Below are 20116 nucleotides of genomic sequence, written 5' to 3' on the forward strand. Positions count from 1 at the left end.
GGAATAAAATGAGTTATCAATGTTACAGATGGATGAAAATCAAATGTACAGATAAAATTAATGGTAAGCAGTCACACATTTACCATTTTGCTTTTAGTCTGGGATTCAGAAAGGAAAATACAGACTACCAATTCATAGAACATCGTAGTTAATGGTTTACTAGAAATTAGTTTAAAGATAAATTTTTCCCATCTCAAATATCTGTATTCACCTTTTCCTGAGTTATTTGAACTTGCTCTCTTTTGGTAGTGATGCCTTCTCTAGTTCTTGAAACTACATCTTGTTCTTTGATTTTGGGTGTGGCAACTATGACTTTAGGCACCACTGTTTTCCTAGTTTCTTTCATTATCTGGTCATATGATAAAAAGAAAGGTGAGAAAATGGTCATTAAATTTCATACAGACTCTAATAAAAGAACCTGAAGTCAAAACTGAGAAAGGAAGCAAATGTCTTCCTGTTCCCGGACATTTTCATCATGCTTAAACACATAATGTGAGTTACTTTGATCTTCCTTACTGTTTTATTACATAACAATATCAAAATGAGTGCAGTCTAAAAGAAAAACTTGTGATCAGCAACAAAAGAATAAAGGATGCATTTCTCTTTCCCACATTTGTCTTACTATAATCCACGAGAAATTCCATTAGAGTCAAAAGCAACACATACTTTTACATTTTATCAATTGACTTGAAAACTGGAATCTACGGCAATAGGAAGATATTAAAGTGAACTATCATATCATATCATGTTAGTAACAACCCCAAGAAAGTTTGAAAGTTAGGAATGAAAAGTGGCAGTGAAAGCTGGAGAGGTGGCAAAGGGTTTGTGACAGATTCTGAGGGAGTTTTCTATTTGAGCTATAAACAGAGGGGGTGAAAAAGTGATGATTAAGACCCATGATGACAATGGAGGCAGCCTGCACATGAAGTGATGAAGAGTGAATTTCACACCAGCAGGAAGTCATCACCTTTTCATGAGTCATGTGCATTTGATCATGTTGTGTGGCAACTTCTTCTTGAGCTCCCAGGATTGTTTCTAGTTTTGTGGACTCTGCAGTGGCAACTACCACCATGGATGCGGCAGCTGTCACAGCTTTCTGTTTTATCTGATTTTCAGAGTAAAATAAGGGTTTGAGTTTCAACAGGCACAAAAGAAATGGCAAGATACCCTCGCAACATCAGAAGAATACAAAATGTTTAGCGCTGAGAAAGAATCACATTTCCATTTTAAGGGCCAACACTTAATGGTTTAAAACACAGACTTTTGTTTTCCTGAAAAATAGTCTATAGGCTTCTTTTCTGCCCACCTGCTCCTTAGCAGATTGTCCTAGAAACTGAAAAGTTCTCATCTCTGAGACATGTTGACACTCTAGGACACCCAATGAGTGGCCACGAGCAAATGGCTGGAAAACTATGGTCAGGCTGAACTTGCCAGTAAGTGGCATCACAATGGCAACAGGCATTGCTATGCTCCTGATTGTGCCAAGTAGAGTTCTTGGGCATTCAAAGTCTCTCACTCACTATAAGGGGATGGAAATTCATTCAATAGCCTCTGGCCAGCCTCCAAAGTGTATAATGTTCTCAGCTAGACCTTTGTAAAAAGTAGCTCTGGGATCAGCAAAGAACTTGAGATCAAGATAGGTGAGTGCAGGCACCCTCCTGAACATGAAAGAATTGAAAATAGATGCTTCTTTCCTGACACGTTAAGGTTTGATGTCACATGTGGGAGAAATGTGGACTTTAGTGACACAGGCTGTTCTCACGTGGCTGTATGGCACAAAAGCAGCAAACGCTTTAAAGCATTTTCTTGAAGAAGTACCAGTCAACCCTGATGTCCAACATTTCCTCACTCTCCCTTGATATTTACATGGGAGTGTTCGTGGCTGGTGTGTGTGTGTGTACACAACATGTCTTACAACCTAAGCGACTGAGGGCTCAGGCTATGCATTAAAAAACTGTACTGGGGGTAACTTGATTGGGGTGATATCTATCTTACGCTTAAATATGCGCCAGAGGGATGCCTGGGTGACTTGGTTGGTTAAGCATCAGACTTTGGCTCAAGTCATGATCTCATGGTTTGTGAATTTGAGCCCCGCATCCGCATCAGGTTTGCTGCTGTCAGCACGGAGCCTGCTTTAGATCCTCTGTCCCCTTCTCTCTCTGTCCCTCCCCATTTGAACTCTCTCTCTCTCTCTCAAAAAATAAACATTTCAAATAAGTAAATAAATAGTTATGCCCTAGAAATGTCATAGATGTACCCCCAAACTGTTCTAATGGACAATCTCCCCAAAATGGATCAATTGAGTGAAAAACTGCAATGAAAACAGAATTTCCATCATGAAAGAGTTTCCGTACTAGACAGAGAAACAACAAAAAGAAATACACACACAGGACTCCTCCATTTAGAGTTTCTGGTCATAGGGCACAGGCAGCTGGCTAGAATGCATTATTTGTCCATGAATTACAATGTAATGACAAAACTGGACTTACTGTTTCTTGAGTTACTTGTTTTTGTTCTTGCTTTGTAGTAATTTGTCCAGTGACTCTAGTTTCTTGTTCTTTGGCTTTGGTTGTAGAAATTACTACTTTTGGTACAAACGCTTTTTCAGTTTCTTTTCTTATCTGAAATCAATGATCAGAACAAACACTTATTGTCTCCTGATCTCGAATGGAAGTGACATAATGTTTATTAAATAGAACAAAATAGAAATTTGAAGAAAGGGGTAAAATCTTCTTTTTCTGGACCGATCACTAAATACATTATCTCATTTGCCTTAATAGGACCACACTCCTTCTCTGCCTCAACCATAATTTATGCTGCTCAGGGGAAAAAAGGTTGACTTCAACACCATTATCTGAATTGGAGAATTGTCTTCTTTGAAAAGACTTTCAATTTTTACTAATGGATATATGGCAATACTATTCAATGCCACTTCTGTCATCTAAAGGTTGATCTTAAAGAATAGGATATTAGAATGAAAGGCCTTAGAATTTGTCCGAACCTTTTATTTTATATATGAGAAATCAAGTATGGACAATTTATAATCTGCATTCATATGTTATTTTTGCTTTGAAAACTTTAATTATGATGGTTTGGAATATATCAAGACTTACTTTTCTAAAACTGACATTACAGCGAGAAAGTTTTACACATATCTCGGGCAAGATGTTTTCCAAATCCTTAACCTTCCAAAGGAGGCTGTTTGGATCTGGATGCCTAAGGTATGTGTGTGGGAGCGGGGAAGCAGTTTTCCCCTTTTGCCTCTTTGCCATTCTCAGACATTAGCCCTGACGTTCAGGATCTCAGGGTTTAAAGGAGACGTGAAAGTTCATCTTCACAAGGTGCCCAGGTGGCTCAGCTGATTAAGTGTCTGACTCTTGATTTCAGCTTGGGTCATGAGCTCACAGTTTGTGAGTTCCAGCCCTGCATAGGGTTCTGTGCTGACAATGTGGGACCTGTTTGACTCTCTCTCTCTCTCTCTCTCTCTCTCTCTCTCTCTCTCTCTCTGCCCTTCCCTACTCATGCTGTCTCTCTCTTTCTCAAAATAAATGAATAAATAAGCTTTAAAGGAAAAAAAAAAGTCATCTTCTCAAACCACCCAGCTGGCTCCACTGGCCGAAAGCCTTACCAATTGTTTTTTTTAAAAAAAAATGTATTTTCACCTGTTCATGAGTTACGTGCACCTGCTCTTGTTTTGTCGTAATTACTTCTCTGGTTCTTGATTTTAATTCTTGCTCCTTGGCTTTATCGGCAGCCACTACTACCTTAGTTACAGCAGTCTTCTTCTCTGCCTCCTTTTTCATCTGAGTTTCAGAAGAGAAAGGAAGGAAATAGTTTCATGCACCTTGTATAAAAGCTTACAATAATAAATCAGGATAAAGACATAAACGTCACACAAGAGAGGATAAGGAGGAAAGCTAGAGTGATTTTAAACTATATAAAAAAAATCTATTCAAATAGGAGGTGGGAAATTATCCTCGATTTATAACACTTTTCAGCCATGAATCACATGTCACATTTGAGGTAAGTAAAAGCAAAGGTCTCTTGGGGAGGCTTAGAGAAAGGTAACGTTTGCCCTGCAATAGTGGTTTCTGTGCCTGGCTCTGCAGCTGAACTCTGGATTGACGGGTCTAGAACTAGAGAAATGAATGCGCACACCTCTTTGTTCGGCTGACTTTTTGGGCCACGCTTTGCCTGTCTTGACCCAGGACCACTTTGATACTTTGAATTCCTTCTCTGGCCTCCTGTACTAACTCTCTGATGGCTAACTCCTGTGTGTTTTCCTGCCGGACACGGACCAGGTACGTCAGGTAACTTCTCTCTTGAACACCCTGGGTATCTCAGGCCATCCGTTGCTCAGAGTGTCCTAGAAACCCGGGCCACATTGGGCTCAGGGCTGTCCTCAAAATGACTGGAGCACTGGTTTGCCATGGGATCGCTGCATGCAAATCTCGTTCTGGCTGGCCACATGCATACCTGTTCTGGAGCAGGTTGGATGTGCGTGGCAGTCGTGGTTGTCCTCTGAGCAGTCTGCTCTACAGCGCTGATGACTGGTTCTCTCACTCTGGCCATATCAACAGCAGCAACGACGGTCGCAACAGCTGCACTTTTGTCAGTTTCTTGTTTCACCTGGATTGGAAATGACCAAGTCCCTTTTTAAAATGACACGCCCAGCAGCAAATAACAAGAGTGCAATGGAAATGAGCTGCTCTAGTAAAGCATTCACGGGACAAGCATTTGTCATTGCCAAGAGATATAGGGCGTGTACCGCTAAACCCCGTATTTTATAAAAACCTGACAGATTAGAGCCTTCATCCCCATTAAAAATGATTTCACAAAGCACGAGCCAGATTTGGTCTTCAGTTTCTGTTATGTTCCCACGTGCATATGCATTTCCCCTCCAACCTCCAGAGACGGGGCTTCGTAGCAGGGTTGTGGCTGGAGAAAGCAGCCGTGAAAGGAAACAGGACAGCTCTAACAGTACCTCTGCAGCACCAGTAGCCACAGCCCCGGCCGCGAACGCAGCACTGGCCGACACGCCGGCAGCAGCTCCCGCTCCTCCGCTGATGGTCACTTGCTCCTGGATCCCGTATCTCCCTTCCCATCTCTCTTCTGTTCTGATCTGGGTGGCGCTCGTCACCGTGGTTTCTCTCATCTCAGCCTCGGACGAAGCCACATAGCCCTCTTGCTTCCAAGGGGGAGGCACTTCGGGGCCTGTGGCCATGCTGGGTGTTGGAGTCTTCCGCATGAGTAATGGAGACTTAACAGATCGGATGGGAGACGTGGAGATCCTCCCGGCCGGAGACACGGACCTGAAAACCCAAGGGCAGAGGTCAAGAATGCCAAGACGGAGAACTCCTCCTCGGGTCATCAGATTTGAATAATGGAAGGAAAATCTGGAAGTGTTTAAGGCAGAGTTTAAAAACCTGTGCCTCAATAACCGATTCAGAGGCTAACAATGTACTTGATTGAAAGTAATGTGTTTTAAATCTCAGTAAGCCTTAATCTTATCTTCTGTAACTCCGTAAGAGAATCAGACTGAATTCTAAGCTAAAGAATTCTGTGCCCTGCCGCACCTTCTCACCATTTAAAAAAAGTCACTGCAGCAGGAGGTCTTGAAAGACAGCCAAAGAAAGGACATGGTGAATATGGTAATCATAGCTCTCAATTTCTTTGCACTCTGAATTCTGGTGAGTGAGGGCATGTCAGACAGGTGTTGAACAAAGAAAGGTGTCTGTAATCAAAATGCTTGTGCAATTAATTCTAGGCTAAATACGTTGCACCTTTTTTCCTGTCCTGCTGATTTCTCATGGCTTTCACATGCCCACAGACTCTGTGAAGCACCAGGCCAGGAGGAAGCATTCTTGGTACTCGGCTTTACAGAGCTTTTTAGGGTGTAGGCTGTGCAATGCACTTTGAAAACTGCCATTCTGGTCAAAACGTGTTGTGAACTGCTCTTCTTAATTTTCTCTGTGTTTACCTTCAGGCTCATTTTGTTGGACTCTGGACTTCTTTTAACATCCATGTAGCTACTGTGGTAACTGGCTATTTTGAAATCCAAGGATCCCACTGCGTTGTTATTATTATTATTATTATTATTATTATTATTATTATTAAATTGATAAAGTGCTTCTTCCAAAATAGTTTTCATTGTTTTGTGTGTGTGTGTGTGTGTGTATCCAAAGTGCAATAGCATCATTTGAAGAATCTAGGTGTAAATCCTGGCATTTACGGCCAAAAAAGACAGTCCCTGGTCTTCAGCAGTAATTCTAGGGGTTGACCAATTATTTTAAGATAGTTTTCATAATTTAATTCTTGATCAATTCTTAATTTTTCCCTCTAGGTGGCAGCATTGCCTTATCATTGAATTATAACTAGTACCCATAGAAAAATGTTTAGAAACGCTCTCTGGCATTAAATGAAATGAGTATTCTAATTAAGGTTGAAGATACAGCTGATATCTGCTCTAAATTACAGAGTAACTTAATAGTACACTAAAATATTAAACAGTTTCATGAAGAAATGTTTAGTCATTTTCTTGAGGAAGGGTTTTTCTTGGTGAAAATCAATTTACATTTTATAAATGAAGTTGTAATCAACTAAAGGGAAACCCAGGGGGACATGTCCCTATTTTAAAAGTGACTGCCTTAGAAATATAACAAAGACCAGTTTAGAATAATGTAGGGTCTACACCAACTGATGAAAAGCAAAGTGACCTGTACTTCCAAGTTTCAACCTGTGCCTTACTCTTGCTGTTCACCATAAAGTGGGCTTATTTCAAAAAGAGTTAAAGACATGATTAGCAAGACTTGAGTGATTAGCAGCAGGCTGCAGGTAAGCCCATAACTGTGGAAAATCAATGTAATTTGTGTCATTATAGGAAAGTGCTTATTTTTGCTCTTACAATAAAAAGTCATCACCTGGTCACAGCTAGATACGTGTACCTTATTCAACAAAATATGTTTGCCTTACTCTACGACAAAAATCAAGATTAAACCATTAGGCATTTTAGGAAGGAGTCTATCTTGGATAACCATTATTTGCTCCACAAATTGCTATTTTTATTTCTTATTTGAAAGCAAATTTCAGGGACCAAGTAAAGGGGATTGTTATTAATGAACTTCCAGGACTGCTAAGACAGTCAAAACGCTCCATGGAATCAGGAAAGCCCTGTAATTTTCAATGACCCTTAGGCTTGGATTAAAAATATAGTGAGGCTGTTATCTCCCCCAGATATTCACATTTGGCCTGTCTTGTGATTGCATGGTGTGCAAACTCAGAGCTAGCCTGAGACAGAACACTTTATTTATTTGACAGCCAGACATGTTTTTAAAACTCAGCTTTTTGTTCAAGGCTTCATATTAGTGTTTGTCAGAACCATTAATTTTCAAAGTGGCCACTATAATAAAATTTGGAAAATATCTAGCATTTTTCATATATTTGTTGGACATGTACATTGTCTGTGTGAAATGCTTGCCTTCTGTTCATTTTTTCCCATTTGTGTTGCTTATTTATTTCCTTTAAAAATAAATTTGTGGGGAGGGTGCCTGGGTGGCTCAGTTAAGGGTCCAACTTTGGCTGAGGTCATGACCTCACCGTTCATGGGTTCCAGCGTCGAGTCCGCACTGTCAGTGTGGAGCCTGCTGGGGATTCTCTCCCTCTTTCTCTGCCCCTCCCCCACTCACACTTTCTCTCAAAATAAATAAACTTAAAAAAATAATTTGTGGAAGCTCTTTAATGCATTTGGTACTTAGTCATTTGTCGTATTGCAAACATGCCCCCCCCCCGATCTACTGCTTGCATTTTGCTTCTATATGGGGTCTTATCGAGCATCAACGTATATAGTTGTTTAAGTTATGCACTGTTTCTGGCTTGTACCATTCATATTGTAGCTATAGTATATTTGATACAATACTTTTTTGGCAGAGGCAATGAAATATCTTGAGGAAGAGGCACTTCTAAAATATTTTCGCAAATGCACTGCTTGGCTTAGCAATGACCTTACTTTTGCCATACATACCTTTTCATTTTTGTGTAATTGAATCTCTAAATCTATTTTTAAAAGCTCTCCCCTACAAATGTTTCCCCAAATTCTCTCATTTTTTTTAGTTTTTATTTTTTAATTTAGCTTTTTAGTCAGGCTGAGATTTATTTTGTACATGGTTTGAGGTAGAGATTAATATTTGTTTTCTTCCAAATGGATGGCTAATCAGGCCAGCACTCTTTTTTTTTTTTATTTTTTTTTTAACGTTTATTTATTTTTGAGACAGAGAGAGACAGAGCATGAACGGGGGAGGGTCAGAGAGAGAGGGAGACACAGAATCTGAAGCAGGCTCCAGGCTCTGAGCCATCAGCCCAGAGCCCGACGCGGGGCTCGAACTCACAGACCACGAGATCGTGACCTGAGCTGAAGTTGGACGCTTAACCGACTGCGCCACCTAGGCGCCCCAGGCCAGCACTCTTTATCAAGTAAAATACCCTTTCCCCCACTGACCTGAAAAGTCAGTTTGATTAAAAATGGAATTTCCAGATACTTGAATCTATTTCTAGATCTTTTGTTTTGCTTCCCTAATATGTTTTCTATTCACCTACCAATACCATACTGTTTTGATTTCAGTAACTCAAATAAGTTTGAAAATTTTTAGGTCAGCTATCTGGCTATTTTCCTTTTAAAATTTTTCTTGGCAGGGGAGTTTTCTCTACATTAAAAAAAGTAATAGGGGTGTCTAGGTGGCTCAGTTCGTCAAGTGCCCAACTCAGTTTTGGCTCAGGTCATGATCTTACGGTTGGTGAGTTTGAGCTCCGTGCTGACAGCATGGAGCCTGCTTGGGATTCTCTCTCTCTCTCTCTCTCTCTCTCTCTCTCTCTGCCCCTCCCCTGCTCATTCTCTGTCTCTCTCAAAATAAATAAATAAATATGAAAAAAATTTTTAAATCATATAAATTGGCTAAGAACACTCTTCTAATTCACTCCAAACTGTGTACATTTTTCTGATCATCATATTAAAAACTTCAGGTTAAGCCAAGTTCCAAAGTTTCAAATTTGTTATGGATAATTTACACTTGATTATATAATTTCTGAGCCCTGATGATACATGCTCACTTTCTAAAATACCTCCATATTAACTAAGCATAGAAACCCATTTTATTTTCCACATAAAATGACATAAACATATGCACAATATTTAGAAGACTTTACTTATTACCAGAGCATAAGAACATTTGTATAATTATTTTCTATTTACAAGGAACCTTTAATTATCTCACTGGATCTTCACAACACACCTTGAGATCTTTCTTGTCGTGATTTTCTTTAATTTATAAATGGTATGACTAAGACCTTAAGCAAATTATTTAATTTCTTTGGCTCCACTCAACTTGCCTAACTATAAAATTAGGAATGATAATTCGTAGAGGTTGCTATGACTATTTAATGAGATAATATGTATAGAATGCCAACCAAATGTCTGACTGAGAGAAAGCGGTCAATATATAGTAGTGACTATGTCAGGTTGATTGAACATCGGGCTTCCAACCCTAAATTCTGTGCTCTTTTTATTTTGCTGCTTTCTCTTGGCCCCTAATGCAGATATTTGTTAAATGGAATACAAATAGGAATTCAGAAATGGGGTTTATAAAGTCTTCCAATTTACCTGTGGACAGTGAGGATTTGTGAAAATCGTATTCAGCACCTTTCGGCTTACCTCCTTTATCACGTGCTACGTTTTTTATTGCTTCCTTCTATTTCTCTTCTTGCTGGATGAAACCTAATTCAAAAATGCATAGAGACTTGCTCTCCTTTGAAAGGCTTTACCTGACAGGAGACGGGGTTGGTGCCCGCACATGTCTGACCGGGGAAGGAGAGTGTCTGATGGGCGATGGGGACTGCTGTCGAGCCAGCTGTGCTTTGGCAGCAATGGAGGGTGGTGTGGGAGACCTTGACTTTGGCTTAGGAGGGATCCTGGGAGGTGTTTTATGTGGCAGCTGTTGCCCAGCGGCACCATCTATGACCATCTCAACTGTTGCAATTGATCTGGCATCAAAGTGGGCTTCAATCTTCTGTAAAAGAAGAAAACAAAGCCCACGTTGAGGAGGAATAGTTGGTGAAGCCACAATCTGAAATCGGTTTGAAAACCGATAGTATAGAAAAGTACCTTTTCAATTCGGGTCTGTCTTGTTTCTGAAATCTGAGCAGTCGAAACAATTGTCTTTGTCTTTTTAGCGGGTACTACTTCTTCACCTGTCAGAAGGGAAAGACAGGTGTTTAGCAGGGCGACCCATTTCTAAAGAGATTATGTTAATTCTGTCTATGAAGTCAGTAACATTTTCTAGGTATCTTGATGGAGAAAAATGCATAAGGTTTTGGATTTTGCGTTAATATATACATCAGGTTTTAAAATACAATATGTTCATTATTAGGTAAGAATTCACTTAGAACCGTATTTTTTCACATCCATTATTGGTCAACAATTTGAAAACACAGATGACTCAGCTGAGAGACTTTCTAGCTTCTAATGGGCTTAGTAAACACAGATTGCTTCAATGATTATAAGCTCCTGCTTGGAATCTCAGAGACTTTTCACCCGTGTTGAAAAGCCTGCTTTTCTGCTCTCAGGATCCCCAAAGCCTTCGAGGGGAGCCAGGACGGCCTCTGGCTCCACTTCCTCCTAGATCAGCACTCTCTCCTCCCTGTTACTCAGTCTCCAGCACGCACCTTGAACCAGTAATTCGGCAGTGGAAGTAGCTCTTCCAACGCTATTGGTGGCATTTACTGAATAGGTCCCGGAGTCTTCGGGGTACGCTTCTGCAATCAGTAAGCTGTAGAGGTCGCCTTCTTGTGAAATTTGAAAATCAAGGGAGCTCTGGATTTCGGCTCCGTCCCGGTAGAACTTCACCACAGGTGTAGGGATTCCGGTCACTCTCACTTGGAGTCGCACTTGGCTTCCTTGTCTCACGGTCATGCTCTGCAGTCGTTGAACAAAGTTGGGTGGTGCTGTCTCTGCTGCAGGGGGAAGGGAGGAAAGTCAGCACTGCAAGCCAGGGTGCTCCCAATAGGTTATTTTTAAACGATCACAGCTCCGTTTCCAAAATGAGGCGATGACTCTCTGAACCAAACCACCTTGACTGTCCTTGAGCCCAGCTCATGCATATGACAGCGAAAAAGGAGCCAGAAGATGGCAGAAGGCAATCCCACAACCATATTTTATTGTATTCGCTTTGTTTAGTTTGGCAGTTCTAGGCCACCACAATTTTTTTTTTTTTTAAAAAGCCTAGATGTCATTATAACATTTTTAGAGAATATTTTGGACACATCTTCTCAACCTCACATCTAGCACTATATTAACATGTTAAAATAATTTCTGTATATTTCAGCAAGTTGCATTAAAATGAATCCCAATGGCTGTGATAAGTGTACCCGTGACTTACAGAATCATTAAATTTTAATTTAATGTTAAAAATCCTAAATTATCTCCAAACTGATTAGTATTCAAATAACCCAAATATTTACTTGCATTTAAAATGTTAATCTAAATAGTGACATGATTTAATGTTAGTTAGGCTGCAGAAAGGGGATTATTTGGTTAATTACACCAAAAGAAACTTTTAGGAATGTGAAGAGAGAATGGGATTAATTCTGACATGTGTTTGAGTAATAAACAACCTGTCACCCTGTGAATTTTCCATTTCTGAATTTTCCGGATAAATGTTAAAGTTCACACGCGATGTTCTTGATACACCTTGTGTTTAGATCAGTAACAGTCCTATACTTGAACATGCCGGCAGTATAGTTTATTGGATAATCATATATAACGTTCCATAGCTGGTTATGCAGGTATTGTTTCTGGCGTGTAAAGTAAGGCGATGTTTCATGTATTAACGTCTTACCAGGAAGTAAAGGATGAAGGAAAATGACAGAGGCCATGAAGAACAGTAGTAACTTTTCCGAGGTAACTGCGTCATGCATTTGCCTTTTTCTGTGTAATGTCTACTGTGTACTATTATTAGAAATGGAAAGTAAGTGAAGCATTATTGAACTTTATAGTCGAGAGCAGTTTTCTTAAATGGGTGGTCTGTGAAGACTTGCCTCAGTATCATCTAGGAGCTTGTTAAAGCGTAAACTCTTGGTGATGTACCTGTTTCCTTAGTAGGCTTATAAACAAGGCTTTAAGCTTTTCCGCTTGCTCAGAAACATGGTTTTTAATATTTCCTTAATATATTCTTGAGTGTTTAACATGTGTATAGAGGAAATGTTCTCAGCCACTTTTGTGCTGTCTTTTGAGAGGAAAATTGAATTTTACACGGCAAACAACTTTGCTATCAATTGAGCCTCCTGGGCCCCTCTCTAGATTTTAGCCACATCTACTTGTCCCTCAGTAGCTCTTCCTGGACCTCCTTTCCCGTGTGCTGGAGAGGCCCTGGGGGCAGAGCAGAGGACAGATGCATCCCCTCCAGCCTACCTGTCACGAGAAGCTCAGCAGTACTAGTCGCTTGTCCAGATCCATTGGTGGCTCTCAGGGAGTATCTTCCACTGTTGGCTTTAGTCACGGCGGGGATCGTCAGTCTAGCGCGGCCATCGCTAAAGGAGATCTGCACGCCGGGCAGAGTGGAAGTGGAAATTGCCTGGCCATCCCTAAACCAGCTCACCTCAGGAACTGGGAAACCTGGAGCACAAATACAATTCATCTTTATGTTGGAATGGGGCTCTGCAATGTCCTCTGCTCTATGCTGCTGTGTTCCCCATCTTGTCCTAATGGTATGAGCTCCCCAGAGTGTAAGGCCATTTAATGATGAGGAAAACCTGACAGCCACACGATGAAAGGGTCAACTTGCAGACAACGAGGAGGTCTGTGGGTTCATGTAGAGGTCAATACCTTCATTTAATAGGGAAGGAGACTGAGACCAAAAGAGGCTCAGTGATTTTTCCAAGGTCCCTCGGCCAGCAGTGGCACATGGACGATTAGAATCTCCAGCTCCTGCCCCCCTGTCCCAGGTTCTCCCTGATGCAATTTAATGGATGGCATTAAAATCATGAAAGGGATTTATAGAAGTGCAGAGCCAAGGAAACTTTGAAATAAAAAGTGACTGTTGTCCTCTTCAAAAACAAAGAGCAAAAGCAGCAAAGGGTCCGAAAGCACTGCCTAGCAAGCACGAGAAGTCAAGCCCGTCCGTGTCCGCCCTCTGTGGTTGCAGGGACACTGTCTCCTTGAACTCTCCTGCCTTTCAAATGTGTGATCAGCAAAAAACGCCAAAGTGCAGAGAGAGGCGGGTTCTCATATAAATGACACAAAGCCAAAACTAGTCTTACAGAACAACATGTATACTTGGAGTTGCAGGTAGAGAAGGCAAATTCTCTTCAATTGTCACAAATTGTGGAGCTAAGAACCACGTGTACGTGGTTTGATATTTTAAGGATAGTAACATTCTGTACATTCAGAAGGCATGAGGCAAATTCAGAGCATGGTTTATTTTATTTTATATTAAACTGTGAGGTGGAGAAAATCAAGAGAACATTTGTTTCATTGTCCTTACGTGAACCCATCTCCCACCATGACCAAGGGAATAGTTCATTTGCCTAATTCATGAATATCAAGTATCTTCAGTGCTGTTTTCCTGAGAATTTATTAGCACGGAGTGTGAAGGAATAAGAGGCTATGGGGAAGCAAGATCCCACTAACTTCATAAACAGGCAAAATTCCCACTGAAGCCAATTGTGTTCAGCTCAGTTCAAAAGTTACTGAGCGTTACAAGGTAAATAAATGTATTATTGTAAAGTCAGAGTTTATCATGCGTGATGAGAAGAATGGAGTTGGTCTCTGTATGCATACACAATGGAAAATGAAGAATGACTATAGGATATTTGTGCAGTGTAAAGGTCTTATCCAGTTAGGAAGAAGATTGCTACATAAAATAGAAAAAATGAAAGGAAGAAGAAAGGAAAAGGAAATCTTATTTTATATCTTTATTATAAGCAAAAAAATATAAAAAGAGGGATAGTGCACCATGGAGATGCATCAAGCTTGATTTTTAATCAATCCATATAATTTTATAGGACCAGTTACAATACTGCAGACAATATTGATTAAATAATTTTGAAATTATTTACAATGTAGTTTGTAGATTACCCTCATTTTTTTTCAGAAGACAGTAAGTCCCAGAAATCATGCATTTTTTGGAACCACCTCTAATATGAGTTATGAAGAAGAAAAAGGGGGGGGAAAACCAGAAGAACTTTCTTTTAAATGAAATTCTAAAGTCAATGTTTATTTCTCTTTAATATATAGACCAGGGTGGCATATACTATTTTTTGTTGTCATTTCCAAAAGATTGGAAAACCTTTTAATTCACTAGAATCACTTAATAAAGATGGAATATACAAGAATAAAATAATTAGGAGTTAGTGCAAAACTGAAAGTTTTCTGCTTCTTATAAAGTCCAATGTATTGTTATTTCCCATTCTCTGGCACAGGGCAGTCAGCCCCAGGCTACTTGCCCCACAGCTCCATGGCTGGCCCCCTACTGGGCTTCAGTTCTTGGCTTTCAGTCTGGCTCTGCAGCTGAACCCAAATATAGAATGACCAAATTTGGTTGTACTTAGCTGCTGGATTCTGACAGCAATTTTAATCCAATGCTAATTATTTTGCTCTGTGGAATTATAAATATGAATAAAACATTTTTAAGCCATTATATTGTCAGATTTTGTCAGTACTCTGTGAATGGTATACCCTTATAATGGCCCTCCATACAGTTGGACCAATTTTACAAAGTGGAAACATGGCTTAAACTTGGTGTCAGGTCATACAGCCAAGTTAAGGTACTGGGGAGAAGATGGACAAAAGGAAAGTGTGAAGGCGTGAGCTTACCACTAACGTGAGCCTCAAAGGTTGCGGTACTACCCTCCAGTACCACAACGCTTTGTAACGGCTGCTTAAACGTCGGTGCTTGAGTGGTCATCTTTTTAGGCACTCTGAAAAGGAACAGAAAATAAGTTAGAATGTCACAGCTAAGGGCCACTCTGGAGCTACTTTGTAATGGCAGAGACACACATTTTCTTTTTTTTTTTTTTTAATTTTTTTTTCAACGTTTATTTATTTTTGGGACAGAGAGAGACAGAGCATGAACGGGGGAGGGGCAGAGAGAGAGGGAGACACAGAATCGGAAACAGGCTCCAGGCTCTGAGCCATCAGCCCAGAGCCTGACGCGGGGCTCGAACTCACGGACTGCGAGATCGTGACCTGGCTGAAGTAGGACGCTTAACCGACTACACCACCCAGGTGCCCCTGGAGACACACATTTTCAAAGAGATTGCTCGTTAGGTCGTCTGTGGGCCTAGAGTGATGGGTAGGCCTTCTCCTTTGTGGCTTGAATTTGAACATGGGCCCCTGTCTGAATTGACCTGAAGCTAACAGAGTAAGAAGTCTAAAGAGAAATGGAAAAAAATTTAGGAGAGCAGAGCAAGGAGTGTCCTCTAGTGGTCAAAGAGGGAAATTCAGTCTTACCAAACATGGGACACCAAGGTGAGAGAGAAAGAGGGAAAGTTGGAATTTGTGGGGGTAGAGAAGAACAATAAAAGATGTGTGGAAAGAATAGAATGAATCTGTGCATCAGTTCAATGGTTGAGAGACAATAATTAAAAAAAAATTCCTTCCTCCCAATATCTTTTACTCACTATATCTCCATTTATAAAGTTGACATAGTTTCAGGCAGTATTACTTCAGGAAATCTTGGTGGCTACTTAAAATAGTCACCAACACTAAAAATTTGAACTTTGCAATTCTTTCCTTACTTGGAAAGTTCTGGAAAGTCTTGTTAACTATGCAAACCTTTCACAGACAGCATATAGTGCAGTCTATTTCTAATATTTCTTCACATTGTAACTGCTCAATAAATGTTGCTACTGCTGAACTGCATAGGAACATTTAAACTCATGTGAGCAGGCCAACTTTTATACAGATCTGAAAGAAAAATACTGACTTGAGTACTTAATAAGGAACAAGGTACAAACCTGAAAAATGGAATGCTGATGTGAAGTGCAAACGAAGTTAAAAGCCCCATGCTTACTTAACACGAATATTCAAAACCAAAGAAATGAATATGAAATTTGCAGCTAGGTCCTTTTTTAGTGGGAGAAAGTATTTTGTCCATCATTTCCAGAGAGATTGTGAAGAATTTTCTGATGCATAAATACCTTATATTCAATTGTCAGTTACTTCATTCCCGATTTTCACAAAATTCCCTGTTCACTACAACTTTATGGAAGAATAATTTTTCTAGAAAATTCTGTACCTTACTGTAACTTTTTATTCTTTAGTTAAAAGAAAATGAAACCAGAATTCTGAGCCAATAAAATTTACACTTGGAAAATTCAAATAATATCCCAAAGTTTTTGTGAATCTTTTGCCAAGAACTCCATATGGCATATTACATTGAGGACAAATAACTTTTTGTGTCTAACTTCCTCTGTTTACAACCTAGTGCATCTTCTAAAAATAGCTGTATTCTTTGACACCATTTATGTATTATATACCAATGTATTTACAGGCATTTATAATTAGTAATCTAAATCCAGGAAGATGGGAAGTCAAAATGTATTTAGATATTAAGTCTTTAAAATACTATTTCTTACCCTCAACACCAACATTTAGCTCATATAACTTGCTTACGAACTAAATTAAAATGCATAATGTGATCCTGAGTCTTTTCTAAAACTATGATATAGCTTTCCCCCCAAATTTCTAAATATATTACAATTATCTAAATTGGCCTTTTATTCCTATTGGATAGGTAACTTTTGTTGTTTTATCACTTGCTCTTGAAAGGCTTTTGTGTAATTGGGGCTGAAGGTATGCATCTAAAATGTCATGATCCCAAAATAAACTCTCCAGTGTTGACTGACAGCAGGCAAGTGTTTTGTCACTGTCCCGCAACTGATACCTCAGCAGTTGATTCCCTTAAAAAGTCATCAGGGTGTAGCTGATGCCACATGCATTTTATCAGAGCTATTCTTGGTGTGTCTCACTTTATCACTGAGTAATATAACCTTGAACACTCTCAACAGACAAAGAGTCTATAACAGAAACAAACATTTCTATCACCATTTCTGACCTCAACTTTAACACTTTTAGAGTAGTAGGTGGATCTAAACAATTTGAATCATCGACTGTGCTGATATGCTACAGCGTTGAACTTTTTAAAGAAAATGGATTCAAATAATTGAAATTCAAATTCAAATAATTCAAATACAGATCGGTAACAGCGACAAGTAGACAAACACTTCTGCATCGGAACGTCTCATACATTAGAACAAAAATTCGAATTGGGAACTAGAAATCAAGAAGGAAGGGACTCTACTGTTAAAAAAAAAAAAAAAGAAGAAAAAAAAGTAAAGATGCTGCTCACCTGATTTCTCAAGAGTGCCCAAAAAGGGTGGGACTAAGCCCAAGGTTGCTTCTGAAACGACGTCCTATCTAGAGTTGGTTTTCTTGACCATCTCCGACATGAATCGGTGAGCCTCTAAACTTAAAAACAAAACTACACAGTCAAGACTGTGCAGTTTTGTTTTTCTATGCAATCCCTACACCCGAGGCGAGGCTGGGAATGCACGACTGCTCAAGAGCCAGGGCTGGGCTCTGCCCTTTTATTTACCAGATCTGCTGACAGCCCCACATCCCTAGGGCAGGCCCCTGAGTGATTGGCTGTCTTAGGAAAGCATGATGGGAGAGGGACCTATTTGGTGGTGTCACGGACCACCTGTTCTTCTGATTGGCAGTGCTAAATTTAGCATCTCAAAAGAGGCTTTACCAAGGAAATAGAAGTGTATTTAAAGAATAACTATTGAGGCTGAGAGAAGAGCATTTGTTAACATCTGCAAACACTGATTTGAGACTTTGTGGCAATAGCAGGCATTTGTGGGCAGTTATATAAAATAGCCTTTTACCTGACGGCCTGCTCTTGTGAGTCCGGCCCCGCTCCTCTTCCCTTCCCCCACACAACCAACCAAATGTACCTGTCAATCAAGACAGCAGATGAGGGAATCTATCTCATGCATTAGACTTCACCTTCTTTGAAGAATGAGTGCCTCTAAACTTTAGCATTGAGAGAGCTCATTTACACTATCTACATTCTCCAGAATCCACTTGTACTTTAGGAAGAATTAAGTCAATGTTAATGAGCTAAGTGTTTATACAGCCCTGCAAGACAGAATGTGGAATGACAAAATCTGAACTCTGCTTAGATTTAGTCTATGCAGTATAATGATTTCACTTTTTTTTTCAGATTTCATATCTTTCTGGCATTAATATTTACAAATGTGCATGCACTGTTTCTTAACAAGTAGCGAACTCTTCTGTTTAAATCATCCATAGGGTTCTTTTTTCCAGACACATGAAGGCTGCTTTACTTATCTCTGGAGTTTGCTGTTACTAATGGGAAGTGGTTAGGAAATGATATAGTTGCTATTTTAGGACTGAATTTAATTTCAAGCAAGAGATATTTCAAATAGAAAAGAGCATACCAAAAGATCTTTATAATGGTTCAGCCAAGAGATTTGTAAAACGTCACTAAGAGGGAAGAAAATTGTCTTGTTGGTAATGGAGAAAGACTTTGTTTAATAAAATAGACAAAAATTTTAAAATTTAAGCTCAGTTTATTTGTGTTTTTAGTAAAAATGTTCTGGGTTGTGGAAGAACATGGCCATGCATCAGACTTTTCAACTTCTTGCATATTTCATACTTTATAACTATTTATGTCATGATTAATTTATTAACATTGAACAGTGCTAAACTATACTGGAAAACTAGTGTAGTACAATTATATACATAAGATGACACCATGTATTTACTTAAAAATCATCTCCTTTACTTCAGAGGTGATATCTGTATTGGTGGCATCATTTTTCCCTCTATTGACTCTACCTTCAATAATCCTATTTGATTGACTTATTCAGAAACAACTAGTTTCATGTCGTATGTCTTAAAAAATATTCTCAAGAAGAGACTCATGTTATAGGCAAGCTGCCAGTCATAAAGCAAAGTAAGACTAGAAATGCGTGACCTCTCTGATTTGGGGTGTTCACCAATTGGCTATCTATTTAAAATGTGCTTGTGCACGTGTGTGTGTGGTGTGCATGTATGTATATTTTTAGGTTCATTTGATCTAATGTGAAGCATCTTAATGTCTTGTTACGTTTGTTGGAACCGAAGTCAAAGCCCTTTATTTCTTCTGGGAACTAGAGGGAACGAATGGGTAGAATCTTGAAGCTTGCGTCATCTGGTGCAAGCTGGTGCAATTCAGGGAGCTCAAGAGCTGGGAAAATGGGCCATATATTATAAACATAAGGTCCAGTGTCTGCCTCCAAAGTTTTTTGTCTATTCACTGTTTCTGAACATTTCTAGACTTTGCAGTATTGTCAAGATCCTTGCCTTTTGATATTTACATCCTTATGTGACATTCGGAGTTAAGAAAGAAAGGAAGATAGGAAAGAGGAAGGAAAGAAGGAAGGAAGAAATAAGGAAAGGACTAGTAAGTAAATAACTAACATACTAGTCTAGAAAGAAGCTATATTATTTTGGATTAGTGAACAGTAGTGGACAGCACATGATATCATGGTAAGCATTAGTTTTAAAATTAAGTATGCCATAGTTGGAATATAGTAAGCTAGCCCAGTGGAAACCAAATACTACTCAGATTTGAGGAGTTTGCTGATGCAGTAAGATCTTAATTTACCACCCTAACAGTGGAGCAGAGTCCCATAGATAATCCAAAACAGCTGATACTTCAAATATAATGCCTACTTAGTTTTGGAATGCATGGTGTGATTCTTTTTGAACATCAGTCAAGGCAATTCAATAAATTTTTATTAAGTGTATGCTCAGTGCTGAATGCTATGCTAAATTATAATTCTGGATTCTATCATCAGTCATTCATTCAACAATACCTGCTGAATGGTGATTTTGTGTCAGGCATTTTGCTAGATGATGGCTAGATACCCGTGACCAAGAAGATAGTTGTGGTTCCTGCCCTCTTGGGGATTGTGGTCTAATAAATTCAAATAAATTCTCAGTAATTTTGACTGAGACCTAGACTAGGATATGCATAAACTCAGGCAGTCACTCCATCTA

At 39.5% G+C, this 20116-nt stretch overlaps 1 protein-coding gene across 4 annotated transcripts in view; it reads right to left on the reverse strand.

The window, feature by feature from the left end:
• The window catches only part of TTN (titin), a 275680-nt gene extending 258085 nt beyond the window's left edge, over window positions 1-17595 (reverse strand). For 3 of the 4 annotated variants that reach the window (XM_040475509.1, XM_040475508.1, XM_040475511.1), the window contains exons 1-12: window positions 17397-17595; window positions 14861-14964; window positions 12458-12661; window positions 10714-11001; window positions 10154-10239; window positions 9814-10058; window positions 4985-5312; window positions 4477-4629; window positions 3663-3803; window positions 2490-2621; window positions 968-1105; window positions 212-349 (exon numbers count right to left, since the gene is read on the reverse strand). In XM_040475509.1, the coding sequence (XP_040331443.1) occupies window positions 212-349; window positions 968-1105; window positions 2490-2621; window positions 3663-3803; window positions 4477-4629; window positions 4985-5312; window positions 9814-10058; window positions 10154-10239; window positions 10714-11001; window positions 12458-12661; window positions 14861-14951 (1944 nt within the window). In that variant the 5' untranslated portion in view covers window positions 14952-14964; window positions 17397-17595. The remainder of the gene's footprint in view (window positions 1-211; window positions 350-967; window positions 1106-2489; window positions 2622-3662; window positions 3804-4476; window positions 4630-4984; window positions 5313-9813; window positions 10059-10153; window positions 10240-10713; window positions 11002-12457; window positions 12662-14860; window positions 14965-17396) is intronic. The other variant, XM_040475510.1, reaches the window with a different exon arrangement.
• Between the last annotated feature and the right edge of the window lie 2521 nt (window positions 17596-20116).

This window comes from Herpailurus yagouaroundi, unplaced genomic scaffold (genome assembly GCF_014898765.1).
Source record: "Herpailurus yagouaroundi ecotype Mexico unplaced genomic scaffold, PumYag 140, whole genome shotgun sequence".
NCBI lineage: Eukaryota > Metazoa > Chordata > Mammalia > Carnivora > Felidae > Herpailurus > Herpailurus yagouaroundi.